Source organism: Trichogramma pretiosum, unplaced genomic scaffold (assembly GCF_000599845.2).
Source record: "Trichogramma pretiosum strain Unisexual culture from Peru unplaced genomic scaffold, Tpre_2.0 scaffold179, whole genome shotgun sequence".
NCBI lineage: Eukaryota > Metazoa > Arthropoda > Insecta > Hymenoptera > Trichogrammatidae > Trichogramma > Trichogramma pretiosum.
In genome coordinates, this window is record NW_019640849.1 from 40,894 (window position 1) to 57,876 (window position 16,983).

At 38.6% G+C, this 16,983-nt stretch overlaps 1 protein-coding gene across 1 annotated transcript in view; it reads right to left on the reverse strand.

The window, feature by feature from the left end:
• Positions 1-317: 317 nt before the first annotated feature.
• The window catches only part of LOC106659195 (troponin C-like), a 57,500-nt gene continuing 40,834 nt past the window's right edge, over positions 318-16,983 (reverse strand). The window contains exons 4-5 of the mRNA XM_023463603.1: positions 5,524-5,775; positions 318-461 (exon numbers count right to left, since the gene is read on the reverse strand). Coding sequence (XP_023319371.1) covers positions 427-461; positions 5,524-5,775 — 287 coding nt within the window. The 3' untranslated portion in view covers positions 318-426. The remainder of the gene's footprint in view (positions 462-5,523; positions 5,776-16,983) is intronic.

A 16,983-nucleotide genomic window follows, 5' to 3' on the forward strand; every position in this document is an offset into this window, starting at 1 on the left:
TTCCCTTTTAAAACTCGGGGATTTGGGTCATTTTATTACGCATTCTTTTATTTTGTCTCCTACGGTTAAGGGAAAATAAAACTATAAGATGAAACTATTAACAAACTTAACAAAAAAAATTTTATAATACAAAAAGTGTGTAAAGCTTTTCAGAAAACGCGTGTGAACTTCTTCAAGATAATTCTAACTTCTTTAGGAATTTAGAGCTTGGATCAGATTTTGAAAGAATCCAAATAATTACCACAAAAATTTATGTATTAATTGTTTTTGTGTGTAATTTGTGACTGATTTTTAAAAATTGATTTATTCATAATCAATTATAATTTTCTATATACTATTTTATTTTCATCGAATCAAATAGACACAAATTATTTATCTTAGTTGCAATGACAATCAGTAGTTGTTTATCAGGCAAACTGCATCATTCTATTCATCACCACCAGTCATTACTTCCATGAATTCTGTAAAACATCCAGACAAACATAAGATTAATTTAAATAATACATTTATATTTATTAATTTATTTAATGCATGATTGAAGGGTAGACTAGTACATACTTGAAATAATTCGACTCGATTTAATTCTTAGAGATTTTAGGGTTAGAAATATGATTTTTGATTTATCAGCGAGACAAGTAATTTAACATTTTTTATTGAAAAATTATGAAACATTAATTATATTTACTAACACCTAATCACTAATTTTGCAAAAAAATTATTGAATAATATGCTTGAAAAAATACAGGCGAATAAAAGAAAATATAGTCGTTCTTCTATAATATTATGATTTTGAAACTTAATGTTTTAAACGAACTTATCACGTTATATCAAGTCACTTCGAATTCAATAGTAGTAGAACTTTATATCTTGCTAAAAATATAAACAACACTTTACAAGCTATTCATTTTTTTATTAAATTTTTAAATAAGAAAAAAAATTATATTTACTTCATATATTTCCTTTTGATGTAAAATTATGTTTTTTTTAAGACTTTTCACATCAGAAAATATTTATCAATCTAACAATTCAAAAAAGTGTCAATCAGCGTGGAAAAAGATGACTATTTGGAAATTGTTTTGTATTTATGTATAAAAAAAATTCCTAGCTTTTTCTTGAAATTCTGTAATTTTTATGAGGAGGATAATGTTATGACAACAATTTTAAGACCTCTAGGATAAAGTGTTGTACAATGTCACGTTGTCGTAGATGAAAAGTCCTGAGAAGGACGGATGCCAAGCTAGGCTGATGGTCAGAGTGGTCAAAGGATGACGTTCGCTGACCCACGTTCTGATGACGAGGATCTTAGAAAGAGACTACGTTGAAAGACCTTTGTGTGGCTCTGAAAAGGACCGATTGTCTGTTGTAGTCGCCTAGAAGCGCCTTTTCCGCTCTCTTCTCAGCTCTGCTTCTCTTCTAGCCGAGGGCCTCCTGGAGGGTGAGGAATAAGAGTTGCGAGGAGAACGTGGCTCAGCTTTTGGCTTAGGAGCACGTTTAGCCGGGCAGAGCGAGATAGCTGGCCTTGGTAGTTTGTGTAGTTGTGGATGAGATGCAACGTATTCGTCAAGAGCGCTGGCGGGTCGTAACGTTCTGTCTTGAGTCGTCTTCTTCGCTACCGATACTTCCCACAGTGGCGGTCGGGCCGGTGGTACCGTGACCATGGTCAGTTGGTGTTGTCGTTGACACGTTTGCTCGTCAGACGACCGTGGCTCAGTGACCGTCGGGAGAGTGCGGTAAGCAGATGCTGTGGATTGGAAATCAAACCACTAAGGGTCTTGACCTTCTCAATGGCTCGTTAACGAGTCTTGACGATATCTTCACCCACCGGCACAGCCTGTATGACGCAGCGTCGTTCCAAAGCACCCGACACGAAAGGATGGCCTCGTCGTAGAAGAACAGCCCTCCCTCTCTTTTTTCTTTGGATTGGCGCCGTGATTGATTTCCCTCTTCGGGTCGAGACAATCGGAGGCGACAAAAAGACTCGAGTACGAGTCCAACTACTTTTCTGTTTTGACTTTTTTCAAAGTCAAACAGTCAAAAGTAGCGTGACAACTGTTTACTCACTTTTCTGTTTCCACTCGTACAAGTTGAACAGTCAAAATTTAAGAAGACAAAAGTCCAATCACTTTTCTATTCTCACTTGTAACAAGTCGAACAGTCAAAAGCTGATTGAATGAGGTCGAAAGGCACTTATACTAGTACTCTAAACTCGACCTTTTCTCATGCGGATACGACTTTTTTCTGGCGCCACGCCACCTGGCGGCCAAGTCGGAAACTTGCAAAAGTAAAAAGTGGGGAAAGGTTGTGAAATGACAAGGCGAATATGTTTGTTGCAATAAGACCAAGTTCACTATTGAATGAAGTCCCTAGGTCGCAACTCCCAAGAGCTCGTCGTCGCGAACGCGAAGACGAGAGTCGATGTGCTCTGGCTTGCAGCCGAGAGACGACTTCGCTTTGCGTGGCCGGGCACCTCGCTTATATAGGAAGCGAGTGCGCGCTGATTGGCCATCGGCGTAAAGGTGGGGACGAGTGCTGCTGTGTACGTCGCTCGAGTGGGGGACGCACGCAGTGGTGTGGCAATGCGTACGAGGGTAACAAAAGATTGGTCGAAGATTCCATCCAGATTCATGTGGCACAAGGCTTTTGATTGATAAGTCAATGTGGTTTCATCCTGGACTAATTTACATAATAAAAGGTACTATAAACACTTGTTTTCAGATGCTGTGACGGTAAACTCCCCATGTTCACCACATGCTCGGGCTTCTCAAGTCCTGGCTTTGCCAATGAACCACGCGCCAGACGAGCGGATGCTCGTCACCGACCAGGGTCCGGTTAGCTAAATAAATTGAAAGAGGGCACGAAATTGTCTCGCGGTCGTAGGTACGACTCTTCTCACAGAGGAGACGCCGACGGGTAGGGAGCGGGGACTCCGTTGAATGCAGCACTGCACCTCAAATAACCACCTGTAAACGAGAGAATCCGCAAGAAAGAGAGAGGAAAATAAGAATAAAGGGTAATCGAATAGTAACACAAATAATTACAGGTAATAGTATATTACGTGCCTAGGGAGCGAAAAACTGGAAAACCTCAGAGCACTTGTAATTATCGTCCGAGGCAAAGCCGAGGCCGATAAACATGTGCTCTGAGGCTTTCTTTTCGGTAGCATGAAAAATAATATAAGACTTTATTGAATCGACTCTGAATTGATCACTTGCTCTAAGCCGAAGCTCGCACTCTCACATTCACACTTGGTCGCGTACGCAAGCTGCGTTGCCGTCTGTGGGTCGGTACGGGGTACGATAAGGACGGTAAGGCTACTTACGTTACGCCTCGTACAAGAGGCTCTCGACCACACGGGTGGAACACAATGTCACCGGGGTCTCACGAGGCTGGACTGCTCGCCTTGCGTCGCGCTTGTTGGGCCACAGACGCAAGAAGGGACGGGTCGGACTAGTCGTTCGCGATGCCGTGGTCGATGAGAAGGCCTGGTGCGCTGTGTGAATCGCCAGAACTCACATTCGAATCTCACAGCCACCAACTTCTCCAACGATACGTGCAAACACTATTCCATCAAATTCTCACCAAAAACACACACCTCAACACACTCAAATTACTCTCCACAAAAACACACTCTTCACGAAGAATACAACAAAGACTCTCGTAGCGTCGCGTATAGTGAACTCTGCTCTATTTCACATTCGTACTACTACTCTGGTCTTTGCTCTCTCACTTCTCCAACTCGAATGCCGTCGTCTGCACACGCGCATGCAACGATCCTCACTCCAAATTTGCAACGTGTAACCAGGCACGGGCCGCTCGCTAGAGGCCACAGTGGTATCGGCTACAATCGTCGCACGTTATTCACCCGTTTACGCGAATTAGACACGTCTATGACGCGCCACTCACGAGATCCGACTTTTAACTATAGCGCAACGTCACGACTTAAAAAAACATAATTTTAAATCAGAAATAAAAAGTTCAACCTTAACATTTCATTATCATTTTTTTCAATTTACCAGATTTAATATAGTCTAAGAGCCCACTGACATATAAAATCCTTTATTAATAACAATCCGTAATTTTGTGTTCAAGCCCAGTCTGACAAATATTCGCTAAAACTTTTTTTGTCAGCCGTGGCCTTTTGTAAATAATTAATGTTAAAATAATGACCCCAAAAAATATATTATTATCAAACTAATTTTTTCAGTAAATGTTAAAAATAATATTTTCAAAAATCATTTGACCTTCTCTAACAAAATTTGTTTACCGATTTTCCAGTCTGACAACAAAAATCCGATAAAGAATTAATGAAAAATGCAATTTTTTTCTCTCAGACTAATACTGGTGTGTCCCGTTAACTATAATTGATTGCTAAATACGACTATTACAAAAAATTTGAGATAAAACTAAACCCACGGTAAAAGAAGGGCGGGTCCCAATAGCTGGTGACCGATTGATAAAAATTTTAGTAAAAATATCATCTTTTGCTCTCTTCTACACCAAATAACGATGACGTGAACAAGGCTCGCGGTAACCCAGATGGTTAGAGCATTCACCGGCTAAAGGCGATGTATCGCCGGTTCAACTCCAGTCCAAGCTCATATTTTTCGTTTGGTGTACAATAATTAAATTAAGATTGAATAAGGAAATCATCGTTTTGATGCTCCTATTCAATTAGGTATAATAAAAATAATTTTTTGCGAGTTTTCTAAGAGAATAAGTATCAAAGTATTTAGCAATCGCGGTATAAATAAAAAATGATCCTCCATTTAGGCTTCACCTGGCAGGTATCAATTTAAGGGTACAGCATCACACTACCAAATTAATCATAAAAAACAAATTGATATTTCGGACGCGTCCCAGTTGAAAAAAATTGCGTGGATTTTCAGGTGGATCATGCAGGGATTCCTCGAGGATCGAACATTCATTCCACGTGTATCGATCATGGATACTACGTGGATCATACAAAAAGTCTACGAACGTAAGCCTCGTGGATTTATGAGATATCCGCGTTGATTTTTGATGAATCCACGAGGTTTTCCCTGGAAATCCTCGTTGATTTTTCATCAATCTCCGCGGTTTTACGCAAAGATTTTTTTTGAGATTTTAGGTACTTTTTCCCTCGCTTAAACCATAATAGTATTTTGAAATAAAAATTACCCCTCTTTTTTAGATCTGGTCATCAACTGTCTTTCATAAAATTGGCAGTTCGACTCGGAAGAATGAATTTTTTGCTACATTAAAGAAATAGAGAATTTCTCCGTCATAAGATTTTGTCTATATTGAAACAAAAGGATATAGTCTTCGTAAGCATCGGCAATATAAGTACTAGATAATTTTCGTAATGACTTGTGACCCAGATTTGGAGTAATCTAGTATTGTCTTTTTGTTAATTGTATTTTATAAAAATATTTTTTTCAAATATTATTTATGAAATATTATTGATCAAACATACTCGACCTTTTCCTCGTATGAATTGACATCATGACCATACAAAACTATTTAATAAATAGAAATCATACGAACCATCGAAATCAAGAGTCCCTGAACCATCGGCATCTATTTCTTCTATCATTAAATCTAATTCTTCAGGTGATAATTTATCATCAAGTTCATGTAAGATATCACGAAAAACATCAGTTGTTATGTAACCATTTCCTTCTTTGTCGTATAAACGAAATGCTTCCCTAAGCTCTTGCTGCATAGCTTCAGTGTCCTCCTCTACTAAAAATCTAGCTGCAAGCGTACAAAACTCATCAAATTCAAGTTGTCCAGAACCTGAAATTGCAAATCGTTTTCATCATTAGATTGAGACAAAAATGTACTTATTCACATTTTCATGAGTATATGAATGATATTAGGGAAAGTCAGGTAAAACAAAAATTACAACACAAAATAAAAAAATGCAAATGATCAACTGATTAAATTAAAGCTAAATTAAAGTTAAATTTTAGCAGTACGCTGTAAATATGGGATTTTTTTATATAGCCTAGACACATCCAATAACTACACTCATATTTTAACCGATGAAATTTCACTGAGAATTGTTGTTCTTTATGCAGATGAATAATAAGTTACTCACTTGATTTGGAATTGTCTATTGATTAAATTTATTATTGATACAATTTACTCATCGTCTGTACCTTAAGACGATGAGATACAGACGATGTAGTGTAATATTAAAATAATATTACATTACAAAGTTCAGTGCTGATTGCAAGTGAAATGTGTAAGTGATTAAGATGACTCTTTACTTAAACATTTTTTTATACAAGATCTTGAAACTTTGGGACAACATTAATTAGTGATTATCCTTCTGCGAAATTTCAGACTCTGTTGTCAAGCTAATTTTCAACACGGCTTTTTAACACGGCTTATATTGGCTTACAAAATTTATCATACAGCTCTTATAAAAACTGATAATATGAAGTTGGAAGTATAAGCTTTCAATTGGTATATTAAAAAGAACATGTTGGCATGCTAAATATTGTAATATTTACTCGAGAAAGGGAATTCTCATGGTCTGATTGAGGTTTTGTCGTTTGCTGAAGAGAAGAGGGGACGCTTACAACACTACAGCATAGGGCCCTCGGGTACCACAATAGTCAAAACAAACTAACTACACTCGTATTGACTAGCCGAGTCAGTAAAGAGTCACCTTAATTGACCCTTTCCAATCCTAATGTTATTCCTCATCGAGCATAAAGAAATCCGCAATAGGTGCCCAACACACTTCCACTGCACTGCTGCGGAAAGCTAGATAGATTCTTCGTTACTCAATGAAGATAGCAAGTAGAATTACGATAATACATCAGCACTGACGTGCCATTGTGTTCATTGCAATACAGGACTGCAGAGTTTAAGAGTTATTATCTTCTTGTGTTACAACTAGAGACATGGATTCTACGATTAAAAGTAGATCTTTTTCGGCATTGAGAGGTATGCTTATTTATACTATTAAGTCCTCGTGAAATAACGAAATAAATTCAGCTTGATAAACTTAAACGCACACGAGTTTGTCTTGTTCGTAGGTAGCGAGGGACTCGATTGCTCGAAAATGGTTGGCACGCGAGATACAGGAACAAGTCGTCGCATGTTTCGCATTGTACCGCTGCTGCGAGGTGTTCGGTTGATACGATCAGACCAAAAACTGCATGGTTTCTTGGTATGTTAGATTAGGACATTCTTCACTAAAATACATAAAAGCATTTCAAAAACAATTTCCTGACCACTAAGAAATATCGAAAATTATGTTCGACGATTTAATTTCGAAAAGTGAAGTTTGTATAGTATCGAAATTAAATAAGATCCCCTCTAAAAATGTTAGAACATGAGCAAAGAAACTGATATACGCCAACGGCACGAGACTCCTGCGTGCGTATCCCCACTCCGCCACTTAGCCGCTGCCGGCTCGCGTGCCGACCGGCCAGCGGTATAAAAGACAGTGCCGATTCGATTCGGCACGCATTTCCACTCCTGGACTTGCCGGAGTCGGAACTCGCTCGCCCACGAGAGCTTGGCCTAGGGAACGTTAATAAACCTGAATTGTACAAAAATACTCAATCTTATTATTTCTCGCTCCTCTCCAAGCCTCCTTCCCACTTCTTGCGCTGAGAAGCTTCACTAGTGACCGCTAGGTGGCGCGGCGCCGGCACCCACAAGCTACTTATCCCTGCCAGGGCTTAAGTACCGGCCACTTCGATCCTCGATCTTTCAAATTCAGCGAGTGCAGCCTGAACCTTCCGGCCCCAACTGACCAGCAAGGCCAAGTCAGATTCATCGCAGAGTCATCGCTGCCAAGACTACAAGGTCGACGGGATCTCCAACCTTCCGTTGCAGAGTTGACTCCGGAACAGCATCGGATCTCGGTGACCACTCGATCCACATCACTCGCCAACTAAACAATTTGGAACTTGTACACGCCAACTCGGCCCCGGTCCTTTTCAGGACCACCTCACGTAGCATTTCGAAAGACCTCGAACTTTTGCTAAAGATTGAGGCTAACCGTCTTGTCAATTGCAGAGTGCGAACTCTGCAATTCTTTTCGGTTTCCAGCCTTCCCAGGGCTACTGTTCGAAAGCAAACGAACTTTTATAAAAGTTCAATTCAAGCCGTCTTGGCAGGGGCAGAGTGTAAACTCTTAAACTCCTTTCGGTTACTAGCCTTCTCAGGGCTACTGTTCGAAAGGTCATCGGACATTAATAAAATTCGACGTTCCCGCTTAACAAAACTGCTCCATACAATTCATGCCAATTTGATGGGTCCGGTTGGTCCAGTTAGTCAACTAAAGCGCTATGATTTTATAGCTGTGTTCATCGGTAATTTTTCACAGCTTACTTAAGGGCTAACAGGGGGCTTAATTATGTTTCATTTTTCAATTACAGTACTAGGCTGTATAAGTGAAAAAAAATGTTTTTTTTAAGAACACACATGATAACTCTTTTCAAAACCCTATTTGAAAGTATTTTGTCCAGTTAGATACTGAGAAACAGTTAAATACAATTATAATAAGAGTATGAACCTTCAACGCAAGCTATACGCATATCTAAGCTACCTGTCATAGAAATCTCAGAGCAAGCATTACTCGATGGTACCTCAATTCGTTTCATTTTGTTCGATAGCCAATTGGCCATGGTCGCAACCAAAAGCTAGCTAGAAGATGAACGTGTGCTACTTGTACATATAGCAAAGTGAAATTGATTTCTGGAAAATGATAAAAAATGAATACTAAATTCTAGAAATTTTTACACACAAGTAGCGAATGTTCATCTTATAACTAGCTTTTGGTTGCAACCATGGCCAATTGGCTATCGAACAAAATGAAACCAATTGGGGTACCATCGATTAATGCTTGCTCTTGGATTTCTACGACAGGTAGCTTAGATATGCGTATAGCTTGCGTTGAGGGTTAATACCCTCTTTATTATTGTACTTAACTGTTTCTAAGTATCTAACTGGACAAAATACTTTCAAATAGGGTTTTGAAAAAGGTTATCATGTGTGTTCTTAAAAAAAACATTTTTTTTCACTTTTACAGCCTAATACTGTAATTGAAAAATGAAAAATAATGAAGCCCCTTGTTAGCTTCAGCCAAGAGCAAAACGGGCACCAGCGAATGCTTGAAATCCTTTATAGTTAGCCCATGAAATCTATTAAGACATGATGAAAAAGTCTGTTACTTGAAGTATAATCAAGGCATAGAGTTCGCTAGTATGCTCAAAGTACTCAAAAGATACGGTATACTAAACTGCAATTGGCTATTTCGGATACTCCTGAGTATAATGGCACTGCAGAAAGGTTCAATCAAATCATACAGAAAAAGTTCAATATTTAATGTTCGATTCATGTCAACCTGTCAATATGTGGAACTTGGCCTTGAATGCTGCCTCCTTTATCAACGACAAAATTTCTCGCAGCTCGAATGATATGCCCACTACAAAAATTTAATCCAGAATGCAAACTCAACCCCTAAAAAATCAAACACTTTGGCTGTGTAGCATACATGGAAGTCCAAATAAACATTGGAACCCCATTCTCTCATCTAGGTAAGATAACCGTGCTTGTTGGATTTCCAAATACTGGATTGATACTGTCCACGCAAGAAGAAAAAAAGTTCTATGAGAACAGGAACATTCTATTTAATGAAAGATTAGTATAGTGTTTGGTGACAGATGTATTACTCGTGAGACTTGTTTATACTCAAGACTCAAAGCAGTGGATGACGACAAGAAACAGATTGACTCAGACTGGAATGTGCTATCGAATGAAACCGTTGTTGCACTAATTGCTAGAATAAAGAGAGAATCAGCATCATTCAAGCAAGTTATGGTGTGTAATGAGAGAGAGAGAGAGAGAACAATGGTTAAATGTAGTACGAGCAGAGCTTGAGGCTATGAATGAAATTCAAGTCTGGAGTTGGGTAAATAGACCGACAGAAAACCGAACATCATTGATTATTCGAGATTGGTACTCAAACGAAAGCCAAGCTTGAACGTAGAACATAAAAATAAAGCTCGATTAGTATGCAAAGGATTTAAGGACAAAAATGACTATGAGATTCATGAAATTTACGCTCCCGTGTCTCGAATGCAAAACATCATAGCAACTCCAACCATTATAAGTGAGTTGAATTTAGAAGTTTGCCAGCTCAATGTGAAAATAGCCTTCTTCCATGACACAATCGAAAGTGATGTGTTCATGGAAATTCCTGAAGGTATGGGATACACAAGCGAAGTACGTGACAATATGGTGTATAAGCTGCAACGGGCACTACATGGTTTAAAAATTATCCCAAAAAGATAAAACGGAAAATTCACAGAGGTGGCCACAAAATTAGATTTAACTACCTACGACACCTGCCTATTGGCCTCGAAAAAGAATAGGAAATTCCTTCTGTTGTTGTTGTATGTAGACGATGTGTTCATAGCTAGAAATGATAGTAGAAAGCTCGAAGAGGTCGAGTTAAAACTCTTGCTAGAATTTAAAATGACTGATTTTGGAGAACCAGAAAGTTTTCTTAGGATGAAAATCAATCGAGGTAGGAAAAATAAAGTCTTGACTCTCACATTGGAAGATTACATTACTAAGCTCCTCAAAAGCTTTGGTTACCGTGAAATGAAAACGCAGAAAAAAAACCATGGTGATCGACAATCGGAAAAGAAAAGCTCGAGAAGAACTTGAAGACAAACTTCAAGTTGTTAGTAATGAAAATTACTCATACCGAGTGTTTCATTTCTCCACCGCTAGGTGGCATCTACGCAAGCCACCGCAGTTCTCGCATGAAGTGAAGCCACTGGCATTTAAGATAGTCTGCTCTCGTGTTGAACTTGATTTGATGGACTAGGATCGAATGATAACTCGCTTTAGTAAGTTGTTCTGTTTGACGAGTTTGAGTTTGAATTGTAGTTTGAGTTTATTTATTTGATTGGACCGTGGGGTGAAATCCCATGTGGCTAAGGTGGTCAATAGTACATAGGTGTATAAACTATTCGACCATCCCTACGAAGACAATCAATCATGCAAGTACGGTCAAAAAAATCTCTCTTGGAAATGGGTGGCGAAAAAAAACTCTCTTTTAAAAAAGTGATCAAGAAAATCTCACTAAAAATCTGCGATCAAGAAAATCTCTTCAAAAAAAAACTGCAGTCAAGAACCGCATTTTCTTTTGGAGAGAGTTTCTTGACCTCATCTTCGAAAGAGAGATTTTTTTGATCGCGCATCATTGGAACGGTGATACTCTTCGTAGGGACGGTCGTATTATACATAGTGAGAGTAGTATATAAAAAAGACAAGAAAGATTTACAAGTGCCAAAGATCAGAAAAACATTGTTACTTAAAACTAGGGTAGAATTTCGTCGGATTCGCAACGAATGGTGAATCCGCCGATCAGAAGAGAGGGTGAAAAGATCCCGGAGAGGGTTGGGCTCACCCTTCCGTAGTAAATTGAGCGCCAGCAGAACAAGCAAGTACTGGCGACGCCACTTGACCTAAAGCCAGCCGAGAGCAAGGCTATACGGGGTCACCTATTCATGAGCAAGTATAGTCCTGAAAACGAAGCGGACACACGCATTCTGGAGACGCTGAAGTCTGAGGTCGGACGTAGCAGATATGTTATTGTAGACGGCTGCTGCATAATCCAAGTGCGGCAGGACCAGCGCGACTGCAAGTTTAGCTCTGAAATCACGATTTATTGCTTTTCTGTAAAAACGCAGCGAGTACAGTGCAAAATGGCATTTGTTCCTAAAGGTATTAATGTGCTTTATCCAGGACAGTGTCGGACTGATGGTAATGCCGAGACATTTAATACTCGTCGAGAAGGTGGTATTTGTGCCATTCATTGACATTACAGACAGTACGGCTGAGTCAATGCTGGAGACATAGGCGAGACTGCCGAGAATCATTGCTGTGGTTTTAGCTGGATTAAGATTGAGCTTATTTTTTTTTAGCCAAGGACGAGACTGTATTGGTGTTAAAATTGATATTTGCAATAAGCTCTTGAATTCTGGACGGGAAGTGATGCTGGAATATGGCAGTGTCGTTGGCGTAGATGATGTCTTTAGAGTGCACCAAAGCTTCACGTACGTCATTTATGAAAATGGCAAAATGTAGGGGCCCAAGAACTGATCTTTGCAGGACACCTGAAGAGATCAGCAGCGGCTCCGAGAGAGTGCCGTCATCGCTCCTGACCGCTGATTCGATCGCTGAGGTAGCTGGTGAATCACTCCACAGCAGCTACATCGCAGCCAATAGGACGTAGTTTGGAGATCAATATGCCATGGTCGATGGTATCAAAAGCTTTGGAGGAGTCAAATGACACCAAGATAGTGATGTTTGCTCAAGCTGTGCGTGAGCCAATCTTTCGATGATTTTGGAGAGCTCGGCCAAGAGCGATATGGGCCGAGTATCAAATGGAGACTATGGCGTGGGGCATTTGGAAAGCGCAATAACCGACGACAGCTTCCAAGTAGACGGAAATAGACGCCTGGCTCAAATGATGAATTGGCCAGTAGGGTGGTCCACTTTTTCAAAAATTTTTTGTATCTCGGGGGATCCATCGGAATCAGAAAGTTTGTGGTTTAAAATGAACTAGAACTCAAAAAAATGATTTTAGATGGTGTCGATGGATTTTTGAAACTTAAAAACGTGCTCCAAAAAAGAAGCAAAATCGGGCTATCATTCGATTTATTTCAAACTCTGTTTAGAGGGTAAAAATAATCTTGACAAAACATTTTCTTATGTGTTTTTGTCTGCAAAATCGAATGCCGTGGTCAGTTTTGACCTAGGAGTACAATTTCATTCAAAAAATAGACTTTTTCGATCGTTCTTTTTCGCTGATTCCGCAAAGTTTATTTTCGAGCGAGTGGCAAATGAACAGAAAAAATCTAGAAAATTTTTTGACACCACCAAAATTCAGGATTTTTTATGACAAATCCAATGGTATAAATTAGTATACACTTTGAAATTATTTTAATGCAGAAAAATACAACTTTATCCCAAAAAACGACATGACGAAAAATTGAAAAATCGGAAAGTGTATTAGTTTCTTCCAGGAAATGGCTAAGTAGAATCAACTATGGAAAAAATTGCATGAAATTATCTGATATGTTTTTTCTCACCTTCCCAACGCCGGTTTCAGAAGTTAAAAATTTGCAAGATTCGCTGAGATTCAGCTATTTTTGTACGATGCATTTTTTTAGCTTAAATTCTGCTTCGCAGGTTTTTTAATGAATAGAGCTTGCTCAGAATTATTGAATTTTAAGCCTTAAAAAATGCATCGTACAAAAATAGCGTTTTTTTTTCAATTTTTCGTAATGTCGTTTTTTGGGATAAAGTTGTATTTTTCTGCATTAAAATAATTTCAAAGTGTACACTAATTTATACCATTGGATTTGTCCTAAATTTTGGTGGTGTCAAAAAATTTTCCAGATTTTTTCTGTTCATTTGCCACTCGCTCGAAAATAAACTTTGCGGAATCAGCGAAAAAGAACGATCGAAAAAGTCTATTTTTTGAATGAAATTGTACTCCTAGGTCAAAACTGACTACGGCATTCGATTCTGCAGACAAAAACACATGAGAAAATGTATTGTCAAGATTATTTTTACCCTCTAAACAGAGTTTAAAATAAATCGAATGATAGCCCGATTTTGCTTCTTTTTTGGAGCACGTTTTTAAGCTTCAAAAATCCATCGACACCATCTAAAATCATTTTTTTTGAGTTCTAGTTTACGGGAAAATTCATTTTAAACCTCAAACTTTCTGATTCCGATGGATCCCCCGAGATACAAAAATTTTTTGAAAAAGTGGACCACCCTATTGGCCAGGTAAGCAATATATTCGGCCAAGGTGGAAGAGGCGAGTTTGAGTACAGACAGCGGTATGCTGTCGGGCCTGGTGCTGGAGGAGCTGCACCTGGCCATTACTGCGATCACGTCCGACGCTGTGACGTGCCCGAAAGAGAACAGGTGTAGTATGAGGCAATGGTATGCTTTGAGCATTTTTGATGGACTCGATTGTAAGCGGGGGAGAGGCAGATGAGACGCGAGCGTAGTGCTGACAAAGAACTGCAAATGAAAAATATGTGAGCAGAGATGGGCTCTTTTGGGCAGCGACTCCAATTCTTTTTAGAACGGGCCAATATTTACTAGGTGACGTCACAGCAGACAGCTCGTGAGAAATATAGCCATTTTTGGCCAAGTCGATTCGATTTTTAAGGTTACGTCGATGAAAGCGATAAGCCGCTAGAGCCTCGGCTGTGCGGCGTCGGCTATATATGCGATATGCACGATCGCGAGTGCGCATGAGCGAGCGAAGCTCAGCGTTAAACTATGGTTTGGCTTTGGGTTTGACGACTGTGGATTGTAGAGGTGCATGTGCATCAAGTACAGAAAGCAAGCTCGCAGTGATGGTAGCTTGAACGAGGTCAGGATGCATGACGTCAGAAAGAGAGCCATGGGTGTACGCAGGGTGATTAGGGCCTATAAATGAGAGGTCTGCACCTTTGAAAGTGTTGCGTAGTTCGGTTTGTAGATCAAAGTTGAACAATGTATGATCAATATGCGACAGTTTACGAAGCAATAGAGTTTTTGGTAGAAGAACGGGAAGTGAAATGCTGAGTTTGAATGAAATGAAGTGATGGCCCGCGGCAAAAGGGGTTTCAGATATATTGAAATTATTTATAGATGTGGGATCGCTTGTAAATACAAGATCCAAGCAAGATATGTGCTGTGATCCGTTTGGATACGACACTTGATGTATAGGACTATTGCTGACAAGATGTAGATTAAAAGCTTTTGTGAGATTGCAAATGTAACGCGTGTGTCGATTGCGACTTCTCATCATATTGATGTTGAAATCACCAATTATAAGAACCTTCTTGTAATCGTGTAAAATCTTAGATATGGTGTCAAAAAAATTAAATGGATAAGCTGCTAGTGGGCGGCGGTAGACTACGGCAAGGAGCAGCTTAAAATAGCAGTACTCAATAGAGTACACGGCATATTCGGGCCTATTAAGGTAGCGCTACCAAGTGAGTCATGGTCGGAAGTGTTTACATTTCAGATCCCCACGCAACTTGACGCAGATTCATCGGGGAACTCTTTAAGTTTTCGGCACGCCAAGACATCTCCTGGAGTTGAATAGTTAGAAGGTCTCACCTTCGATCACCATTAACTCTAGCTCGTCGTATAACAACTCGACGCACGGGCAGTTAACTCGATAAGGACTTGCGAGCTTGCAAGTTTAAGATACTTTCTCAGTGCCAGCGAAGGCAGAATGAATTAATTTATAAATTAAATAAATTAAAAGTTGCGCTAACTTTGATTAAAAGTGTTGCGATTAAAAGAGATCTTTTCTTCAAAGTATATTTTTTTGTTAACTAATTGTTTCTTTTTGATTTAAAAAATATCATTATTCAATCATTGTATAACTGTACAAGCTTACATATTACTTATAATAAACACATTATTTATTTACAACATATACTCTCTTTTCGATTTACCATTTACTACCCACTTCGCAAGCAGATTTCAATTATTTAGTTCACAGAGGTTTATGTTGTTGATTCTTACTACAAAAAACACTTTGATAGGTTTATTGCTATATTTCGCTAGTACAGTTAGACCAAACATTTCATATGCAGTTAATGTATCGAGTAGACACTAAATAAATCCTACGGAACTAGAATGATCAATGACAAAGCGAGTAAGATGATACTAGAAGCGTACAAAAGATTCACAGGAAAGTGAAGCTCGAAGACTATTTAGATGTACGTTATGCAGACTGCAAAAGCTCATTGACAACTGAACTGAAAAGGTCAGTGGGAACTCGATTACTTTTAAAATGTTCTGAATACCGTTTTTACAACGACATGAGTTAATTTCGAAAAAATGCGACCCATTGACGAATCCAAGGAATCTTCAAGTAAGGACCTAAAGAATTTTCTGGAAAAACATGATGATGAGTTAAAAAATAGTTTGTTCTTGTTTCAAATTTATTTATTTATCATAACCTAAATTTTTCATGATAAATGCTTTCTCTTTTCAAAAAAAAGACAAAGTACAGTAACCTTGTTCGGGATTCCCTACTTTTTTCGGTAAACAAAGTAGCAAAATCGGAGTCTAAAGAGAATAATGCGAAGATTTCGAACTCCAAAGTGCCAAACACAAGTAGAACAGAAATACTTATGTTGGAATACGTAAATAAATATGCGTATACAGCACAAGGTAATTGACCCGTGCCACACGGGCGAGAGAGAAATGTTTACCTCTCACTCTTAAGCATAAGGAGCAAGCTAGCACTTGCTCTTTGGCCATCAAGGCAACATGTACTCATAATTATTAGTAATAAATTTAGTTCTCTTTTCAATCACTGTGTGTCATTCTTTTTTTACTTAACATGGTAGCAGAGCGTTAAAAAGAAAAGATCAAAAATAAGAAAATCGGTTAAAGTTGTGAAAATATTTGTTTTAATTTTGAGCACGAAGGAAAGTTCGAAATAAAAAAAAAAGCAAAATGGTGAATAATAATAGTGATGTAAAAATTCCTGTATTCGACGGAGAAGATTACAATATGTGGAAAAAAAGAATACAGATGTATCTAAGAATGAAAACATGTGAATGTGTGATTGAAAGAGATCGAGCCAGTGAAGAATCTGAAGCTGAATGGAAGAAAAAGGACGTTCAAGCAATGAATGTTATATACAGTGGGATTACAAACAAGCAATTGGAGTATGTGCATGAAGCAACAACAGCACGTGAAATCATGGAAATATTTGATAAAATGTATTCAAGAGAATCCACAGCTCTACAAATAATATGTAGAAATAAATTAGAAAAGATAAGCCTGGAAAAATACAGTGATAGTGTCACATTTTTCAACGAGTTCGAAAAAACCATAAATGAGTTGAAAAGTGCCGGAGCAAGTATTAATGAAAAAGAAAAATTAAATTACGTTCTTAATACGTTGCCAAACCAATACAGCTACATCGGA